The sequence below is a fragment of the Lepidochelys kempii genome, chromosome 14 (genome assembly GCF_965140265.1).
Source record: "Lepidochelys kempii isolate rLepKem1 chromosome 14, rLepKem1.hap2, whole genome shotgun sequence".
In the NCBI taxonomy this organism is placed as follows: Eukaryota; Metazoa; Chordata; order Testudines; family Cheloniidae; genus Lepidochelys; species Lepidochelys kempii.
Window position 1 is genome coordinate 39,638,634 of NC_133269.1, and position 21,574 is coordinate 39,660,207.

At 51.4% G+C, this 21,574-nt stretch overlaps 2 protein-coding genes and 1 pseudogene across 2 annotated transcripts in view; all 3 read left to right on the top strand.

Annotated features, from left to right (window-relative positions):
- Window positions 1-21,487, top strand: part of LOC140898079 (uncharacterized) — a 49,047-nt pseudogene extending 27,560 nt beyond the window's left edge.
- The window catches only part of LOC140898045 (uncharacterized), a 129,315-nt gene that overhangs the window by 77,696 nt on the left and 30,045 nt on the right, over window positions 1-21,574 (top strand). The window lies entirely within an intron of this gene.
- Window positions 1,824-11,459, top strand: LOC140898069 (serine/threonine-protein phosphatase 1 regulatory subunit 10-like). The gene is made up of 9 exons (XM_073311527.1): window positions 1,824-1,931; window positions 3,325-3,438; window positions 7,289-7,394; window positions 7,842-7,951; window positions 8,192-8,286; window positions 8,514-8,647; window positions 8,990-9,135; window positions 9,474-9,719; window positions 10,633-11,459. Exons 3-7 carry the CDS (start codon window positions 7,348-7,350, stop codon window positions 9,036-9,038), a joined length of 435 nt encoding a protein of 144 aa, XP_073167628.1. The 5' UTR covers window positions 1,824-1,931; window positions 3,325-3,438; window positions 7,289-7,347; the 3' UTR covers window positions 9,039-9,135; window positions 9,474-9,719; window positions 10,633-11,459.

Sequence of the window (21,574 nt, forward strand, 5' to 3'; positions counted from 1 at the left end):
CAGAAGAAGTCCACCAGATGCTGCTCCCAAGAGGGGGTCTGACCTGGGGCCCGCCCGCAGTCGAGAACTGACTTGTTGGCCCAGGCCATAAGAAACAGGACTGTCCACAAATGGAGTGTGGGCTGGCGGACTTTTGTGGGTGGACTGGGGGATGGAGGCGATCAGGGAGACAGCCCTTAACTACGAGACCAGTGTTAGTGGGGAGCCCCGGAGGGGGTTGGTAGACACCTCCACCAGCTCGCTGGTGCGGAAGGGATTAGTTAAGCCTCACTGGGTGATTCCAGGGGCAAAAGTGGCCCTGCTGTGCATCTGTGGGGACACCTGGAGGTGTCAGGTGGCCCAGGTGCCTAGGGAGGCTCAGGGGTGCTTCTGGTGGCAATGGGTAGGATTAGTAAAGAACTTGCCCTACCCTGTCCTACTGGGGGGCGATTGGGGACCCCCATTGGGTGAAGCCCAGAGCCGGCATGGGGAGCTGGAGGAAGGGGGCAGAGGGCACCCAATAGAGGGAGCAGAGGTGGGTGAAGAGATGGTTGAACCCCAACAAGTGCAAGGACCTCCCCCCCCCATGCGGTACTGGGGGGAGAAGGGAAACACAACTCCTAGACAACAAGCTGAGCACCTCAAGGAGTGCTGGCTATGTGGCACCAAAGGACCCTCTGGGCAGGAGTGTGGCTCCGGGGGGCCCTAGGGAGATAAAGACCAGGGAACTGGGGAACAGAACCCAGAGGGGGGCTACCCGGGCCAGCAGGCGCCGCCAGACCAGGTCTGTGGTCTCTGCCACGCCAAGGGGCATACAGGAGAGGCCTGCCCCTACCGGGGATGCGGAGGAGGGCCTGGATGTCCCCAGGACGGCCCACAGGACCCCCAGCCGGGGTACAGGCACTCCCACCGAGGGCCGGATTCATCCCCCCGAGGAGGGGCAGAGTGAGCCTGGCTGCTCCTTAAAGAGAGGAGGTGTGTGGCAGGGCAGGGGTAAACCCCTTCAGAGCCCTGCCAAAATGCTGGCTGTGGCCTGCTTTCTGGCCAGGAGACCAGGGGCAGTCTCAGGTATCCAGCAGGAAGCCCGGCTGCAAGCCCTAACAAGGGCTGGCTCAGAGGAACATGCTGAGCTAAGTGCTGACAGCTGGGCTGAGGCACCAGGAGGGCTATAAAAGCCCTGGGCAAACCTCAGCCCGGAGGCTAGCTGGAGAGGAGACAGGAGGGCAGTTTTGCTGTCTCCTTACCAAGTAAGGAAGCCTCAAAGGCCAGGAGACCATGGGGGAGGGTCTGCGGGTCACTATCTGTCGGGGGATCTGGGAACTGCATGAGCACTGTAAATAAAGACACTTGGGTGAACCAGCAAAAGAAGGTGGGGAGGACTCTTTATTACACCAGCCTGAACACAGGGTGCAGGCATCAGAGGGTGGAAACCTGCGTGGACCCTGTGGCAGCCCATTTTGTAAACAGGACAAACCTCCCATGCACAGGGCTGGAGCCTGAACCCACTGGCCAGACGCTGCTGTGAAATACGAAGGGAAGCTGTTAGGATTCCTGTCCCCGTCCCCAGCTCAGAGCCCTGCTTCCCGTCTCAGCCTGTGGCTGGCAGGCGTGTGGGAAATTAGAAGACCCTGCCCTGCTCCGTGTGCTGGGGGGACAAGGAGCTCTTACCTTCTCCGCCCCCGAAGCCTCCTAGCTGCTCTGAACAGTAGGGGTCTGATTTTGCTACTCTGGCCCTCCCAGAGTTTTGAGTTTTTATTTCCTTTCCCTGTGAATAGCGGGTTTGTAGCTGGGGCAGCAGATGCTGAGTGGGGGACTCTTGTTTCAGGAGCCGGTGACCTTCAAGGACATAGCTATTTATTTCACCCAGGGGCAAGGGGCTCTACTGGACCCCGCTCAGAGAGCCCTCTACAGGGACGTCATGCAGGAGAACTACGAGATGGTGACCTCGCTGGGTAAGGGATTCCCGTCCCCTCAGTTATTAGAAGCTGTGAGTCTGCGTGTCAGACTCTGGTCAGGTTCTTCCCTGGTCAGTTAGATCAGAGGTGAACAGGTTCCATAATGCACAGCTGCCGTGAGAGAGACTTGCATCTCCCTGCCCTCTCCAATGGGATACTGGTGTCAAAAGTTAATGGACATGCGAGCTCATCCTCATCCCTCCAGGTTTCAAAGGAACAGAATTCATTCATTGTCCTGTCTGTATTGATTCCCAGTCAGACACAGAATCCCTGTTCACCTCCCTTCTTCGAAATAGCTCCAGCCATGGGGAGGGCTCTGGGCTCTGCAGGTTTAGAAATAGGCAGAGGTTTAACACCAGAGCTGGGTGTGCGTCAGCCAGTCCCCTAGAGAGCACAGATCCTGGGAACTCCTAGTGAGGGTGTAAAAATTCCTGTCGCCTCCCCAGATACCTGCCTCCCCCAGGACGGCTCAGTGACCATGTTCCTGTCCTCTTAGGTTCCATATTCCCACCCGCACAGCACAGGGACCGGTTAAATTCACATAGCGCCCTTTGTGACAGACACTCCCCTAATGCTCCATGAACCCTGTGCGAAGAGTTCGGTCACAGAGACCCCCTTGGGAACTGTACCTGATGTGCTGAAATGACCACTGAGCCTGTTTTCCCTGCTAGCTTGGGAAAAGTACCCTCTCTAGTTGAACCAGACATGCTAACCTGCTTCAGCACAGATTCAGGGTCCAGGCCATGCCCCCAAGCTGCAAATCTTAACTGAAAACAACACAGCAAGATCCCTATCTCCAGTTACCCAGCCCCAATCGGATCTAAATCCCATATAAATCCATCGTGCTTTGTATAAAGGTTATATAGGGTAACTTCCTAAGTGTTCGCCCTCTTTATCACTAAAAGATAGATATGCACAACTCGTTTGCCCTCTCCCAATCAGTAATAATTACTTACACTGGGTTTATTAATAAGCAAAATGTATTAAGTATAAAAAGTCGTGGTTTTAAGTAATAGAACACAAAGTCACAAAGCAAAATAAAGCAAACATGCAAGGCTAAGCTTCATGCACTAAGAAGCTAGTTATTTCTAGTAAATTTCTTTCACAGACTAGACTTATTTCTAATCTGGGCCCAATCCCTTCCCCTGTTCAGTATCTCTTAGTTCCAGCGGACATCTTGGGTGATAAGCAGGGGTCTCCTCACCTAACTTTAAATATAAGAATGATACATACATCCAAATAGGAAACCCATATTCAGTAAGTTACAACTTTTCCAATGATACTTTATGCAAAAGGTCCCCTTTAAGGTATGTTCCAGTTATGTCATATTCATAAGCATATTTTCAGCATATGGCACACCCTGATCTGGTCTGATTTCACTCCTGCGCAGGATTTCCCATTCCCAAACCTGAGCTGATCGTCTGGCTGGAATGAGGGAAAGAGCCGTGGGTGTCCGATCTCCAGGTCTGCGAGGAAAAAGAGATCCCAAGAGGCACCCACACAGGTGAGGACTGACACAGAAACCATCTGGTGAATGAAGGAAAAAGCTGAGAATCCCAAAAATGTGATGTGAATAAGCACCCTCAGTTCTTCCTCCTCTCACCCAGGACAGGGCTGTAGTCAGCAGATATCGCTCATGCCTTTCCACCCACCCTGTTAGCTGCAGCAGTTTCCTTTCCAGGTTTCCTTCCCTGTGAGTGTTTGGGTGAGAAGTGGAGGCAGAATCCAATTGCTCAGGCTTTGTTGGGTTTTCCATTGGTGCTATTCCTCTTTCTCTCCAGCACAATGTCTCCTGTCTGGATTGTCTCTCTCCCAGCAGGTGATGAGTGAGTGAGAATGAAGAGGAGAATCATGGTGCAGAAGTTCCTGGTAAAGTGGAACCACAGGAGACCTTTCTGGGAAGTGCTGCATGGAATTTTTCCCACTGCTTGGAACAGGGAGAACCCTGGAAAAATTGTCACAGGTCAGAGAGGCTGCTGGGAAACCACCCAGAGAGGCTGCTGGAAAACCACCCAGGGAAGAAAGTGGATGAATCTATTAACTGGAAGAGGTAACGAGGATCCCAGAGTGCAGCAGACAAATCCCAAGGAAGAGACACCCTGGCACTAGCTGCAGTGTGGGAAAAGATTCATTCTGAGCTCACAGCTTGGAACACATCAGACAATCCATACAGGAGAGAAACCCTCTCAATGCTTGGACCGTGGGGAAAGCTTCAATAACCGCTTAGACCTTAATAACCATGGGAGATGCCACACAGAAGAGAAACCCTCTCAGTGCCTCAAGTGCGGGAAATGTTTCATGTGGAGGTCAGGCCTTGTTAAACATCAGATTCCACACAGGAGAGAGAACCCACAAGCGTTTGGAATGTTGGAAAAGTTACACACGGAGATCACACCTCACTAAACATGGGAGAATCCACACAAGATCTCAATTTCTGTGACACATGGCCAGAAAGGGTTAATTAAGCAGCTTGCAGGCTAACTGACCCAGATTCACCCTTTAGACTCATGTTAGAAATGTGTGTAAATGGAAATTGGGGCCATTCCACATTAGAAAAGCTAGAGCTTTGAAATGTAAACTTTTATGGTTAAAGAACTGGAAGAAGATATTAATTGTACCATTCTATGTTTACTTACACTGTGAACCTCTAACAAGATGTAACGAAAGGGTTCCTGTCTAGGGTTGTATGTTAAATCTGAGATGGAAAGAACATATTAACATATAGATAAAACTTGAGTGTAATACTGTCGTTGCCTACATGTCTCTGTAAAGTTTGTGGTAAACTGTGTATTAACTGCTTTATGGATCGTTACCTTATTTTAATCCATGTAAGGAATTACCAGTGGTGATTAGGAAATCGAAGGTTACTTGAAAAGCCTATTGTTCACCTGATGAAGTGAATCTGAAAGACTCTTTGCAATTCTAGTGGACCATCTCTACAGTGAAACTGTCCTAAGGACTCTAGTCATCTCTGCATGATCTTTTAACCCATACACTTTTCTTGTTGTAAGAAATCAGTTGGTTTTATTTTTTAATTTATTTTATATACATTATTTTAGTGAAGTCTTTTTATTACAGATCTTTGGAGCAACAGTTAAGGACAAGAATACCACTTTTGAGTAGTTTACTTGGTACAACCTTGGGTGTTTAATAGTGTTTGTTCTTTTGTTTTAGTCCACTGGCTTGAGATTCAGGGTAGCCAGAAGGATTTTATGTGCAATATGGGGCTAACTTTTTATGGTTTTGCTTTTGGTGTGCGCTTTTAACAACAATTTTTTTAATTAAAAAGTTTGGTTTTATTGTATTAAAAATGGACTGCATTTATTTGTACTGATAAGTATTAGTGATATTTTTTTGCTTTAGCCAGTGTATTAAAATTTTAGTATTTAAAACATTTTGTGTTCCAAGTTGGATAAAGCAAGTATTTGCATTTTGGTTTAATTTTTTTATTTGGTTTTAAATTAGGCTGTTATGGAGAAAAATTAAACCCAACCGTTTTAGTTATAATACAAACACCACAAGACAGGATGTGGAATGCAAAACACAATTTTTATTGTGCCAGTAGATTTATGGTATTTTTGGGGTTGCTTTTTAGCGAGCATTAGATTTTTGGGGTTTTTGAAAGACAAACATTTTTATTTTTTTGGGGGGTGACAAGTTATTGCTTAAATTTTTTTTATATAAATACCCTTGTTGATTGCAGGCAAAACAGAGGAATTACCCCCATATTTTTTGTATTTGTTTTATAGGCAGGCCAGGTTTTAGTGGCTTCTACCTTTATTAGTTAGGTAATATGAATTAAGCCAGATGCCTTTTGGCTTGCTTTGGATTTAAAGCCATGAGCAACTTAGACTTTTACTTAAAAGGGCCAGCATTCACTTTTATCAGAGTTTTGATTCCTTTTTATTTTTAATTTTTGCTTTTAAAACACACAGCGATTTGAAAAGGAAAACACCATTTATTGTAGCCCCTTAGTGCCTAATAGGATTGTATGTTTACATTTTTTTTATAATATACATTACAAATCTTTTTCTTTTTTAACTTTTTTATATTGCTTTATTTTTAGATAACTGTACATAGATTACATTCCCTTTTATACATTTGGGGCAGTTCCAATCCACACAAGAGATCCACTTCCTGGACACTACAGTGCTAATAAACAATGGTCACATAAACACCACCCTATACCGGAAAGCTACTGACCGCTATTCCTACCTACATGCCTCCAGCTTTCACCCTGACCACACCACACGATCCATCGTCTACAGCCAAGCTCTGCAATACAACCGCATTTGCTCCAACCCCTCAGACAGAGACAAACACCTACAAGATCTCTCTCAAGCATTCTTACAACTACAATACCCACCTGCGGAAGTGAAGAAAAAGATTGATAGAGCCAGAAGAGTTCCCAGAAGTCACCTACTACAGGAGAGGCCTAACAAATAACAGAACGCCACTAGCCGTCACCTTCAGCCCCCAACTAAAACCCCTCCAATGCATTATTAAGGATCTACAACCTACCCTGAAGGATGACCCAACACTCTCACAAATCTTGGGAGACAGGCCAGTCCTTGCCTACAGACAGCCCCCCAACCTGAAGCAAATACTCACCAACAACCACATACCACACAACAGAACCACTAACCCAGGAACCTATCCTTGCAACAAAGCCCGTTGCCAACTGTGCCCACATATCTATTCAGGGGACACCATCACGGGCCCTAATAACATCAGCCACACTATCACAGGCTCCAGGATAACAGCCGTGTTAGTCTGTATTCGCAAAAAGAAAAGGAGGACTTGTGGCACCTTAGAGACTAACCAATTTATTTGAGCATAAGCTTTCATGAGCTACAGCTCACTTCATCGGATGCTGTATGTAGGAGAGTGAGTTTGTGTGTGGAGGGGTGGAGGGTGAGAAAACCTGGATTTGTGCTGGAAATGGCCCAACTTGATGACCACTTTAGATAAGCTATTACCAGCAGGACAGCGGAGTGGGAGGAGGTATTTGTTTCATGATTTCTGTGTGTATGTAATGTCTGCTGCAGTTTCCACGGTATGCATCCGATGAAGTGAGCTGTAGCTCATGAAAGCTCATGCTCAAATAAATTGGTTAGTCTCTAAGGTGCCACAAGTACTCCTTTTCTTTTCACTTATGAGGGTTACCCGAGTTATTTTCCATGAGGCTTGCCACCTGGACAGAACACATGGCCAATTGGTCGCTGCATTTCTCCTCTGGGTGACCAATCCCAACATAAAAATCCTTCAGGATCCTTGCAGATAAGCCCCACACATTTCCATAGTACCTCATCAGCTTGCTGTATTCTGCTAACCTGAGTTTTGCTTTTCCATAGGGTTGGAAATAGAGACTCCCTCACTGGTTCCTTTAAAGAAGAACCCCAACGCTGTAGTGATGTCTGAAAAATACAACTTGAAGCAGATGCTGATAAAGAGGCAGAGGTTGGTCTGAGCATCCCGCCCTGCTCTGGGGAAAGTGTCCAGACCTTGGGCCTGTGGCTTCCTCTGTCTGCCTCACCTTTCCACTCTGTTCCTCAGTCCTCGGAAGCACTCTGTGTAGAATTGGGAGGCAGGACTCCTGGGTTCTATCCCTGGATCTGGGAGGGGAGTTGGATCTAGTGGGTTAGAGTGGTGGGAGGTGGGAGGCAGGACTGAGTGCTGAGGGGATTTGCCTGAGGCCCTGTGCGTAGTATGGGCCCAGCATTGGTAACGTTCCCCTAAGCCACCCCTGCTTACCCTTTCAGCCCTCTGCAAATCAGCTCCAGGGTTGTGCTGTGCTTCCTATGCTCTTCACACCAGATCGCCACGTGAGCTGGGCTTGCCTGTTCCTTGCCTGATCCCTTTCCTGGGCCATGGCCTCAGTACCATGTCTGCTTTTCCCTCTCACAGCATGTCCGCCCCCTCTGGAGACAACCCACCAGTAGAGAAGAAATACAAGTCTCTGAACACCACCCCCAACAGCACCGAGGAAATCAAATTCAAGATCATCGCCGTGCAACGTGAGTACATGGAGTCCCTGGTAGTCAGGATGCCTGGGTTCGGTCCTCATCATTGGGCGGTGAGTGGGGTCTAGTTGGTGAGCGTAGGAGTAGGACTGAGAGTCAGGACTCCTGGTTTCTACCCCTCGTTCTGGGAGGCGAGTGGGGTGTAGCATGGGGGAGGGGCGGGATAACACATGAAGTTGCAGGTGCTTCAGTTTGTGAAACCTCTTTCTTCCCTCCCCCCATCCCCTGCCACAGCAATGGGGAGCTTGGGTTTCCTGGATGCCCTTAACTCTGCCCCCATCCCAGGGATCAAGATCAAAAAGAAAGTCTTGTCTCCTACGGCAACCAAGGTACAAACATCTCTGGGTGTGGGGGAGGGAGGCTGAGAGGCAGGACTCCTGGGTTCTGTCCCCAGCTCAGGGGGTGGGGGGTCTGGTGGGTTAGAGCAGGGGGCTGGGAGGCAGCACCCCTGGGTTCTGACATCAGCAATGAGAGGGGAGGGGAATCTGGTGCAGGGGCTGGGAGTCACTGGTTCATTTCCCATTACGCTGATCCCACATTTCTCTCTGTGTCCCAGGCGAGCCTGTTTGAAGGGAAGCCAGCCCCAGAAGCGAGCGCTGCTAAACCGTCCTCACCAGAACCCACTACTGCATCCAAGCCCATGGAGGTGGATCGGCCCGGCAGTAGAGGTCCCAGAGCTGATGGAGACCGGTAAGGATGGGGAAAGCGTTGGAGCCAACGGGTTCTGTTGTGCTAACCCTGGGCAGGTAGTAGGTGTCAGCCCAACACCCTGGCTGTGTTGGATCAGACCTGGTGTTGCCACCCAGGAGGCCGTAAAACCCCATAATGCACGTGGCCGGGTGTGCCATGCTGGCTGGGGTACAGCTGCCTTGGCGGAGGGGGCAGCCCCTGTGTCAGCTCAACTGTGGGGCTGGCAGGGCTGTCTTCACTGGGGGTCCTGGGTTGGGCTCAGGAGGCATTGGCGCCAGCTGGTAGATCCAGGCTCCGTGGGTGTGTTTGTCTGATTGCTGAGCCGCTCTGCGTCCCGTCCAGGCAGAACTCGGACGCCAAGCCACCCGAGAGTGCCGCTGGCTCCACGTAGCTCACCAAGAAGGGCAAGAAGAAGAAGACAGTGAGCTGGCCTGAAGAAAGCAAGCTGCGGGAGTACTTCTACTTCGAGCTGGACGAGACTGAGCAGGGTGAGTACTGGGGAAGGGGCCTTTCCCTCTAGGGGGCACCAGCTCCAATCCGGCACTTGGGGTATGGGACATGGGGCCTTTCCCTCTAGGGGGCACCAGCTCCCATCTATCACCAGGAGACTGGGTCATGGGGCCTTTCCCTCTAGGGGCTGCCAGCTTTGCTCCGGCACCAGGAGACTACCTGGCTTCTGCAGGTGGGAAAAGGGGATATGAGGCCTTTGAACTCCGATTATGGAGTGGGGGAAGAGGGGGGTGTCGCCCTTCCCATCGGCTGTACGGCAGTGGCCTGTCTGTCCCCTGACTAAACCCCTCCCTGTTTCTTCTCCTCCCCCCGGCAGTCAACGTGAACCAGACCAAGGACTTTGGCGAGGCAGCCAAGCGGGAGATGCTGAAGGATCGGGAGGCCTTTGAGACGGCACGCCAGCTCAGCCACGACGCCATGGAAGAGGTGGTGCCCTGGGTTTACCCCAAGCTCATCGACCTGCCTAGCCCCCGGTGCAGCTGGGCAGCGGCAGCCGTGAGCAGTTCATCCAGGCTGAGAGGGAGAAGGGCATCCTGCAGGAGATCTTCCTGTCCAAGGAGAGGTGGGCGTGGCCCTGGGGGGCAGTGCGAGGGGTTGGAAGGATACTGGGGGCAAAGCCGGGGCACCATTTCCCAGTTGCGCAGTGTAGGCTCTTTGTCCCCCTCTAATGGCTGCACCATGCAACGACCAGTGTATCAAATTTAAGGCTACCCACCTGAATCCAGCATGGCTCTGTCCCTCTCTAGCAGCATATGAGCCGGCTGCTGCCTCTGAGCCTGTTGACCTGGTGGTTAGACTCAGGGAGCACAGACCCTGATTTCAGCTCCAGAGGTCCCAGGAGATGACCCCACCAGGGGCCTCTCTAGGTTCCTGGGCACCAGGATCCCTCTCTGACCCTGCTATCTTTGCTTCCCATGGATGCAGGGTGGGTGTGTAGACCTGGCCTGTGGGGTTGTGCTGGGAGCTAAGGGGCAGAGTGTGGGGGGCAATCAGGCTGTGCTGAGTCCCATAATGTGGGGGCTACGACCACATCTCTTGGAACTGAGATCTGATGGGCATCTCTCCTTTCCATAGCCTTCCAGACAGTCCCCATGAACCTGACCCCCCCCCCCAAACTCATCCTGCTCAATGAGGTACATTTAGCCCAGGGCCCTGGGTTCTCTACCCTGCTTTGGGGTACAGAAGGAGAGGGCCTGTTGGGTTAGAGCAGGGGGATTGGTAGTCAGGACTCCTGGGTTCGCTCCTCACTGTGGAAGGGGTCTAGGGGTTAGAGCAGGGGGTTAATTTCCCAGCTCACTGGGGGCCCTCCCCCGCTCTGTCTCTGTCTCCCGTGTCCCATAAACAGGGATGGGCTAGAGAAGGGCAAAGACCCAGGAACCCGAGCGCCTAGCCTTGACCCCAGCCCCAAAGGCTGGGGCGTCGTCCTCGCCCTCAGCCTGTCCTGACTCCAGTGTCTCCTCTGTCCCCTCTCTCAGGAATGCACCATGGACGAGGCTGCCTACCAGGAAGGACTCGACCCAGCCGCCACCTCGCAGTCTCCTGATGGAGCCGGGGCCTCCAAGCTGCCCCCAGTGCTGGCCAACCTGATGGGGAGCGCGGGGGCCGTCAAGAGCCCTCAGGGCTCCAACCCCAGCTTCTCCATGAACGTGCAGGAGATCCTCCCCTCCATCATGGTAATTGGAGCTGCCGTGTAGTCTGACCCTATAGGCTTCCCCTAGCGTTATTCAGACAAAACCACACAGGGTCATTTCAGGGGACAAGAGAAGATGTCACATTTACTGGAACACAATTTGATTTATGACCAATAACTAATATCTAATACCTGTGTGTGTGTGTACACACAATGTTCTGCAGCTGCTGTATAGTTACCAGTCCTGAATGTAGGTTGAGTTTGTTGCTTGGGTTCGATGCCTGTGACGGCTACCTGGCCAGGAAAGCCAGGCACAAGGAAGGGCTGGGTCTCTGTTGGGCATGCACCGATGCCCTTCCGTGTTGGCAGCAGAATATTACCCTCCAAAGTCTTCCATCTCATCCATCTTTTTTGTAGGCTTCAGTTTGAATCAAGAGTCTATACGTCTTGCTGTGTCACGCTGCCTCTGGGTTCCGTGTGATTGATCACCCGTCAATTGCAGGCATGACTTTCAGCCTAGGACCTGGCTTTGATGTTTCTTCAATTGTACTTTTGTTCTTTTCTTCTGAGGGTGGACTCCTCTTCCTTTGTCAGGGCTGTTGTCTGCATCTTCAGCCCTTGCATGTTTACCCTTTATTTTATCAGGACGGACTGGGGCTGGAGGTTGATTCCATCATCCATACATACCTCATTCCCACATTTAAACTAATAAGATTACAGCAGAGTTTTGCAAAAATGAAGGTTGCAACAAGCTTTTACAAAATGGAGTAAGCATTTTAAAATGGAGTTTGTCATTCCTTACACTTGTCTATATTGTGACTCAAACAGTGAGCAGAAGTTACAATGCTGAAGCAGTGTAAATTTCAGTGATTTAAGTAGCAGTTGGATTATTGAAAGTGAAACTTACAACGGGCAGAGACAAACACCTACAAGATCTCTATCAAGCATTCTTACAACTACACTACCCACCTGCTGAAGTGAAGAAACAGATTGACAGAGCCAGAAGAGTACCCAGAAGTCCCCTACTACAGGACAGGCCCAACAAAGAAAATAACAGAACGCCACTAGCCGTCACCTTCAGCCCCCAACCAAAACTCCTCCAATGCATTATCAAGGATCTACAACCTATCCTGAAGGATGACCCATCACTCTCACAGATCTTGGGAGACAGGCCAGTCCTTGCCTACAGACAGCCCCCCAACCTGAAGCAAATACTCACCAACAACCACATACCACACAACAGAACCACTAACCCAGGAACCTATCCTTGCAACAAAGCCCGTTGCCAACTGTACCCACATATCTATTCAGGGGACACCATCACAGGGCCTAATCACATCAGCCACACTATCAAAGGCTCGTTCACCTGCACATCCACCAATGTGATATATGCCATCGTGTGCCAGCAATGCTCCTCTGTCATGGACATTGGTCAAACCGGACAGTCTCTACGTAAAAGAATAAATGGACACAAATCAGACATCAAGAATTATAACGTTCAAAAACCAGTCGGAGAACACTTCAATCTTTTTGGTCACTCAATTACAGACCTAAAAGTTGCAATTTTTCAACAACAAAAACTTCAAAACCAGACTCCAACGAGAGACTGCTGAATTGGAATTAATTTTGCAAACTGGATACAATTACTGAGGCTTGAATAAAGACTGGGAGTGGATGGGTCATTGCACAAAGTAAAACTATTTCCCCATGTTTATTTTCTCCCCTCCCCCACTGGAAATGGTCCACCTTGATTATCACTACAGAAGGTTCCTTCTCTCTTCTCCCCCCCCAACTCCCCCACTCTCCTGCTGGTAATAGCTCTCCTTACAGTGTGTATGGTAACACCCATTGTTTCATGTTCTCTAGGTATATACATCTCACCACTGTATTTTCCACTAAATGCATCTGATGAAGTGAGCTGTAGCTTATGAACACTTATGCTGCAATAAATTGGTTAGCCTCTAAGGTGGCACAAGTACTCCTTTTCTTTTTGCAAATGCAGACTAAAACAGACATTCCAGAGATGCTGTTTGTGATCCCCCCCCCCCCCCCGACCGGCATGAAGTGTTTTCCTTTAATCTTTCCCACTTTTCTCATCTTTTTTTATTACTTGCTGTTTCATAAATTGTATTGGTTCTGAACTCTGTGCAATGGTCAAGGAAGCATCCAGGGAAGCACCCCTCAATGGGGACAGCTGGCCTGAGTGATCACAAGATTGGGGGCCGAGCCCCTTAGGGCTCCAGCCTTGGGGTTACGGGGACCCAAGTGGAAGGGGAGTCCACAAAGTCAAGCAGGCCTCTGGGTGAAAGGAGTGGGAGAGGAGACTCAGATCCTTTTGCAAGCCCATTCCTCTGGGGCTGTGTATAAGCCAGGAATGTCCCGCAACCTGAAGCAAATACTCACCAACAACCACATACCACACAACAGAACCACTAACCCAGGAACTTATCCTTGCAACAAAGCCCGTTGCCAATTGTGCCCACATATCTATTCAGGGGACACCATCACAGGGCCTAATAACATCAGCCACACTATCAGAGGCTCGTTCACCTGCACATCCACCAATGTGATATATGCCATCATGTGCCAGCAATGCCCCTCTGCCATGTACATTGGTCAAACTGGACAGTCTCTACGTAAAAGAATAAATGGACACAAATCAGATGTCAAGAATTATAACATTCATAAACCAGTCGGAGAACACTTCAATCTCTCTGGTCACGCAATCACAGACATGAAGGTCGCTATCTTAAAACAAAAAAACTTCAAATCCAGACTCCAGCGAGAAACTGCTGAATTGGAATTCATTTGCAAATTGGATACTATTAATTTAGGCTTAAATAGAGACTGGGAGTGGCTAAGTCATTATGCAAGGTAGCCTATTTCCTCTTGTTTTTTCCTCCCCCTGATGTTCTGGTTTAACTTGGATTTAAACTTGGAGAGTGGTCAGTTTGGATGAGCTATTACCAGCAGGAGAGTGAGTTTGTGTGTATGGGGGTGGGGGGTGTGTGAGAAAACCTGGATTTGTGCTGGAAATAGCCCACCTTAATTATGCACATTGTAGGGAGAATGGTCACTTTGGATGAGCTATTACCAGCAGGAGAGTGAGTTTGTGTGTGTGGTTTTTGGGAGAGGGGTGAGGGGGTGAGAGAACCTGGATTTGTGCAGGAAATGGCCCAACTTTATTATCATGCACATTATGTAAAGAGTTGTCACTTTGGATGAGCTATCACCAGCAGGAGAGTGAATTTGTGTGGGGGGGTGGAGGGTGAGAAAACCTGGATTTGTGCTGGAAATGGCCCACCTGATGATCACTTTAGATAAGCTATTACCAGCAGGACAGTGGGGTGGGAGGAGGTATTGTTTCATATTCTCTGTGTATATATAAAATCTGCTGCAGTTTCCACGGTATGCATCCGATGAAGTGAGCTGTAGCTCACGAAAGCTTATGCTCAAATAAATTGGTTAGTCTCTAAGGTGCCACGAGTCCTCCTTTTCTTTTTGTGAATACAGACTAACACGGCTGTTACTCTGAAACCTCACAATAGCAGGAACCTTCCCCTGCTTAACCCAGTGCATATTTATTGGTTTGTCCTAAAGGTAATTAAGTATTTTAAGAAAAAGTGTCAGAACCGCCACCAGCAAGAGTTGCTGGCCACACTCTGCGACCACGAAAAATTTGGTGGTGAGAATCCCTGGGCTAGATGCTCATGAGGGGCCCTTCTGTCCTGAAAGGCTGTGAGTGTAACAGGAGCCGGGCACAGGGATGCTGATCCTTTGGTGAGTTGATCGCTAGGACCCAGGAGCGGCTGGGGGGCGGCTCTGGGGGGAGCGATCGTGGGGCTCAGGCCCGGCCGCAAGAAGTGACTCGCAGCCGCTGCGGGGACTCTGGCTCCCGGCGAGATCCCCGAGCCCCGGCGGCTGGTGCTGGGAGCCCGGAGCCCGGGCTGCAGCCGGGAGAGGGGAACCTCCAGCCGGGCCCTGCCCGCTGCTCCCCGGGAGCCTCTCCCAGGGCAGAGCCCCCAGCCCCCTTCCCGGCCCGGCCCCTGCCCCGGGGGGCCCCGCTCAGAGGGAAGGTAAGAGAGACCAGCCGCCCCCCAGGCTGCTCCCAGCTGAGCTGGCTGCGATTCCCTGCCCGGGGCCCAGGAAAGCTGCCGCCAGCTCCCGGTGTGTGCGGGGCGGGGGGAGCCACTCTTGGGGGGCTGAAGGGGTGGGAGCGGGAAGAGGAGCAGGGGTGTGTGAGGGGTACGATGGGATGGGGCCAGGGGTGGCTGAAGGGAGGATGGGGCGATGGAGGGAAATCGGGGAGACTTATGGGGCGGATGGGAACAGGGCTGCAATAGAGGGAAACTCTGAGGGGGGGTCACTGCGAGGGAAATGGGGGGATGTGGAAAGGGGAGGCTGGGGACCGGAGGGATAGAGGGTAGGGGTAGAGGTCGGGGAGAAGGGATGGGGAGAGAGACAAGGCAGCTCCCCCACCCCATGGGGCAGGAGAGGGGGAGGGGCTGCCCCACCCAGCAACCAGACGGGGTCAGAAGCTACAAGGCAAATATCCAGGCCCCTCTTACCCCCCCCCCCCCCCACCACCCCCATGCACCCGGCTCCCAGTGTATTATTGTCCAACACACCCACGCTGGTGGGGTCCGTGTCTCCTGAGTGTTGGGGGCTGCCCAGGGCCCTGGTCTGATTTCCAGGCAGGATCCAGATCTCAACCACACCGGAGTCAGACCGGAGTCACTGCTGGCTCTGAGCGCGGATGGGCCAATGGGATCTGCCTCCGCCTGCCTGTCCCTGGGGGCTGCAGGGGCAGGACAGGGAGGCTCAAGGCATGAGCTGCTGCCAGCAGAGGGCTCCGGGTCTGGCTGAGGGAGAGGAGGAGGTTGATACCTGTCTCTGCTCCTGATGTCAGAGCCCTTGAATTGAGCTCCCTGGCTCAGACACTGCTGCCTACCAGAGTGTGAAACTGCTGCTCCCGCTATGTGGCTGGGCCAGGGACAGACCTTCATTAACCCCCCCACCCCCTTCCTCTGGGCCCAGCCTGGGTGGGGACTTTCACTGAGCCTGGAACGAGCCCCCGTGGCAGCCGCGGGCTCTGCCCACACCAGCCCCTGAGCCGCAGCCTGCAGGGGATGGGGAGTCCCGGGGGGACAGGGCTGGGGCCAGGCAGGACAGTGACTCTGCACAAAGGGCCCCTTTCAGGGACCTGCTCGTGAGTTTGTACCAGAGGGGGAGGGGCTCCCCATGGGTCTGCGGGGTCCCCGAGCTGCTGCCCTCAGTGACCCAGCCCGGCTCACCCTGGAGAGCAAACGCCCATGGGAACGGGACAATCCCCAGTTCTCCCAAGCAGAGGAGGGAGGGAAGGAGACAGAAAGGGCAGAGGGGAAACCTGAAAGGGGCAGCAGGAGCAGGAAGTGGGGAGGGAGGTTCCCAGCTCCCAGCCCTGCCTGGATCCCTTCCCTGCATCACCCCAGGGCAGACAGCTCCTCCCCTTGTGTCCAGGAGAGTTAGATGGAGGAGAAGTCAGTTCCTGCCCTGGCCGACCCCCCGCGCTGCTGGGGGGACATGCTGCCCTTGGGGCCAATGTCAGGGGGGAGCCCCAAAGTGGCTTCTTTGATTCGGCTCTTTTCTAGCATTTGTCTTAGAGACTGTCCCTGGGAGGGTTGAAAATGTCTCAGGGGTTCAGTGCTGGGGGGAGGATCCATGTCTGTGTTGTGATAATGTGATTGAGGGTTTTCCCAGCCTGGCAGAGCCCAGAGTGTCTGTCTGCAGGGAGAGAGCCTGGGGGGAATCGCGGTGTGTCATGGACACAAGCCCCTTCTGGAACCTCCCCCCATTGCCCCGACAGGCTGAGGAATCACGTCCACGTTTCGCTCCAGATCGGCCCGTCTTCCAGGAGACCAGGAAGGGAAATGGCTGTCATGGAGCCAGATCAGGTAGGGGATTTTCAGGGCGGGGCTGGGAAAACAAACCAGACTCTCACTGCCGATGCCTTGGGCAAAGGCTGCTGTGAAATACGAAGGGAAGCTGTTAGGATTCCTGTCCCTGTCCCCGGCTCAGAGCTCTGCTTCCCATATCAGCCTGTGGCTGGCAGGCGTGTGGGAAATGAGAAGACCCTGCCCTGCTCCATGTGCTGGTGGGGACAAGGAACTCTCACCTTCTGAAGCCTCCTGGCTGTTCTGAGCAGGGACTGAGGGAGGTGGGGGAATTCAGCTTTTATGGTCCTCCTTCCCTGTGAATAGTGCCTCGGGCAGCAGGTGCTGAGTGGGGGACCCTTGTTTTTTCAGATGCCGGTGACCTTCGAGGAGGTAGCTGTGTATTTCACCCAGGGGCAGGGGGCTCTGCTGGACCCCGCTCAGAGAGCCCTCTACACGGATGTCATGCAGGAGAACTATGAGACGGTGATCTCGCTGGGTAAGGGATTCCCGTCCCCTCGGTTATTAGAAGCCGTGGGGTGTGCGTGTCTTAATCTGGTCAGGTTCTTCCCTTGTCAGTTAGATCAGAGGCAAATGGGTTTCATAATGCACAGCTGCCATGAGAGAGACTTGCATCTCCGTACCCTCTCCAGTGGGACAAGGGTGTCAAAACCCAATGGACAAGCTAAACCTTCCCCACCCCTCCAGCTTTCAAAGGGGCATAAATACATCATTATCCTGTTGTTTCTCGGGTGCACACACAGTCCCTGTTCACCTCCCTCCTTGGGAATAGCTCCAGGCATGGGGAGGGCTCTGGGCTCTGCAGGTTTAGAAAGAGGAAGGGGTTTAAGTCCAGAGGTGTGTGTGAGCCAGCAAGGCCCCCAGAGCGCACAGATCCTGGGAACGCCTAGTGAGGGTGTAGTAATAATTCAACTCACCTCCCCAGACAATGTCCTCTGTGCAACGGGGCTCAGCGACCCTGTTCCCTTCCTCTTGGATTCCCCGTTCCTCCAGCAGAGCACAGGGACAGGTTCCACTCACGGAATGTCCTTAGTGACAAATCCTCCACCAATGCTCCATGCACCCTGATCCGGACTCATTTCACCTTCTGCACAGGATTTCCCGTTCCCAAACCTCAGCTGATCGCTCTGCTGGAACGAGGGGAAGAGCCGTGGGTGCCTGATCTCCAGGCCTGTGAGGAAAGAAGGCTTCGTAGATGCACCCGCACAGGTGAGGACTGACACAGAAACCATCTGGGGAATGAAGGAAAAAGTTGAGAATCCCAAAATATGGTGTGAGTAACGCCCCCAGTTCTTCCTCATCTTACCCAGAGCAGGGTTGTGGTTAGTAGATATAGCTCATGCCTTTCCACCCAGCCTCTTAGCTGCAGGAATTTCCTTCCCGACTCTCCTTCCCTGTGAGTGTTTGGGTGGGATGTGGAGGCAGAATCCAATTGCTCAGTCTTTGTGTTGGGTTTTCCCTCAGTGCTATTCCTCTTTCTCCCCAGTACAATGACTCCTGTCTGGATTGTCTCTCTCCCAGCAGGTGCTGAGCAAGGGAGTGAGAACAAGGAGGAGAATCATCATGAGGAAGTTCCTGGGGAAGTGGAACCGCAGGGAACCATTCTAGGAGGAGCTGAAGGGAATTTTTCCCATTGCTGGGAGCAAGGAGAAGCCTTGGGAAATTGGCACAGGTCAGAGAGGCTTCTGGGAAACTACCTAAGGAAGAAAGTGGATGAATCTATTAATGGTGGAGAAGGAGACGAGGATCCCAGAGCGCAGCAGACAAATCCCAAAGAAGAGACATCCTGGCACTGCCTGCAGTATGGGAAAGGATTAATTGTGAGATCACAGCTTGCGACACATCAGACAATCCATACTGGAGAGGAACCTCTTCAATGCTTGGACAGTGGGGAAAGCTTCAGTAAGCGCTCAGATCTTAATAACCGTAGGAGAAGCCACACTGGAGAGAAGCCCATTCAATGCATTGAATGTGGGAAATGTTTCAGTTCAAAGTCAGCACTGAATTCACATGAGAAAAGCCACACAGGAGAGAGACCCCTTAAGTGCTTAGACTGTGGGAAAAGTTTCAAATGGAGGTCGGTGCTTGTTAATCATCAGGCAATCCACACAGGAGAGAGACCCCATAAGTGCTTGGACTGTGGGAAAAGTTTCAAACGAAAGTCAGATCTTGCTAATCATCAGGAAACCCACACAGGAGAGAGACCCCACAAGTGCTTTGACTGTGAGAAAAGTTTTCTACGAAGGTCAAACCTTGTTCAACATCAGGCAATCCACAAAGGAGAGAGACCCCACAAGTGCTTGGATTGTGGGAAAAGTTTCATACAAAGATCAAACCTTGTTCAACATCAGGCAACCCACAGAGGAGAGAGACCCCACAAGTGCTTGGATTGTGGGAAAAGTTTCAGACAGAGGTCAACCCTTGTGAAACATAAGGCAACCCACATAGGAGAGAGACACAAGTGCTTCGACTGTGGGAAAAGTTTCATACAGAGGTCAACCCTTGTTAAACATCAGGCAATCCACACAGGAGAGAGACCCCACAAGTGTTTTGAGTGTGGGAAAAGTTTCAAGAGGAAGTCAGACCTTGTTAATCATCAGGCAATCCACACAGGAGAGAGACCGCACAAGTGCTTGGACTGTGGGAGAAGTTTCATACGGAGGTCAGACCTCATTAAACATGGGAGAATCCATGGCAAGAAAGCGTTAAGCAACTTGCATGTAATTGACTGAGATTTACCCTCAGATTCAACCTTTAGAGAGATATTTTAAAAGTGTGTCCACCTTAGATAAGCTAGAGTTTGAAATGTAAACGTGTATTACTAAAGACTTGGAAGAAGAGGGGTAACTGTAGTGGTCTATGTTTAGCTATATCTTGTTAGAGGTTAACAATTTATCCAAAGGGTTCCTGTATTCTGTTAATTCAGGGATCAATAATTCAGAGATTATATCCATCGTCCCTGTGACCTGCCCAATTCTCGCTCAGTCACATTGAAATCACTGGGGGTAGGGGCTAAAGGATGGAGGGAATGTTAATAGTTGAAATCTCCAAAATGTGTTTTGCAAGGTTAATGTTAATGGGATTTGCTCCACTCTCCTGTTCGGGTATTTTCTCTGGGGATCCCGGAGACAGAAAGGAGTAGGTGTTACCATCTTGGCTGCCAGTTCCAACGGTCACGATCTACACTAGCAATTCTCAAACTATGGGGTAGGCCTCCCAAGGGAGGCATGATCTGTGAGGGTTTTTTTTTTTTTTTTTTTGGAAAGAGCACTGGCTGTCAGCCCCACGTGGCTAGGGCTCATGAAGAAGGAACAGGCCTATGTGGGAGGTGGGGATAAATGCTCAGGCTCTCAAAACCTGGGTGGAGCAGCAGCAGAGAAGTCAGGGTGGCAATGGGGTGATAAGTCTGCGGTGAACAGCGATATTGAGGAATATCACTTTTCACGTGGCCACCCTAACTTCTGTGCTGCTGCTGGAGGCCTTCAGAGCTGGGGGCCTTGCCAGCAACGACTCTGCCTTTCGAGCTCAATGGCGATGTATGTGCCTGTGAGGGTGGGGGCGTAAATGACCACACACACAAAGAAGGTGGGGGGGCACTGAAACACATTTGAGAACCACTGGTCTACACTCTTATGGTCACCACATTTACAAAATGAGAAATCTACAAAGTATGTCTTGTGAGGTATCGTAGGAAAAGTCGTCATCTGCTGAATATTATTGTCTGGTTAAAATGTGTCTGTCAACATTCCTGGGCTCCCCCGCCCCGGCCAGGAGCGTCGCAGAGTTGAAGCCGAGGGCCCCCCCTTACCCCGGCCGGGAGCAGTGTGGAGCTGAAGCTGGCAGGCCCCCTATCCCCGAAGCCGGGAGCAGGGGGGAGGCAGAAGCCGGTGTGGCCCCCAGCATCTCCAAATCTCGGAGCAGTGGCTGAAGCTGGGACCCCCAATGCCCCCTGAAGCTGTGAGTTGTACTGGGAACCCCCCCTGCCAGTACCCAGCCTCTAGCTACCTCCTTCCTGCACCCATAGTTACCCCCTGCCTCCACACAGCCCCTAGCTACCTCCTGCTTGAACCCTAAGCAGTTTTCTAACTTTTTGAGCTGAGTCCCCTCCACTGAGTTATGTTTTTTGGTTGCATCCCCCCACTACCCAGACAGGTGGGTGGCCTCCTGAGTGAGTAAGGGGGTGGAGGTGCTGCCTCCTCCCTGGAGCCCCGCCAGCCCTTGACCCCCCCCCCATAGAAGTAAAACTATGGCTATGCCCAAGGGTGTCCCCCCGGCCCGGAGCCCCACACTCCTCCCCCCCACCCCCACATGCACCCTGGCGTTTTTATAGGATGCAGAAGGGGGCGTCAGCAAGAAAAAGGTTGAAAACCCCAGACGTGAAAGACAGCTGGATGCTTACTTAGGCCACAGACTGACTGTCACCTGCCCCCCCGGCTGCGGGGTGAACCTCAAAGAGGAGAGTGGTATAAAAGCACAAGGGAGAATTGCCTCCATTTTTACCCCTCCTCTCCCATCTTTACAGAAGGCAACAAGATGGCTTGAAAGGCCACAGGGGAGGGCGGACCAAGGCGGGAAGGAAATCCAGCCTGGGTTCTGTGAGCTGCCTGCAACAGCAGGTGGGGTGGGAAAACCTGCTTGCTTCGCATCTTCCTTAGATTGGTAGAATTTAGGATTTAAAATGCATGTTTTAATTTTATTTTTTAACCAGTTCTGGCCTTTTACATCTTTCTCCCTTGTAAGCCCTGAAAACCTCCTTGTTCCAGTTAATAAACGGATTTTAGTGTTTTGTCTGGACCTGTGTGTTTTCCTTGAAGTGTTTGGGGGGTTTGACTTGAGAGAACAAGGCTATGACCT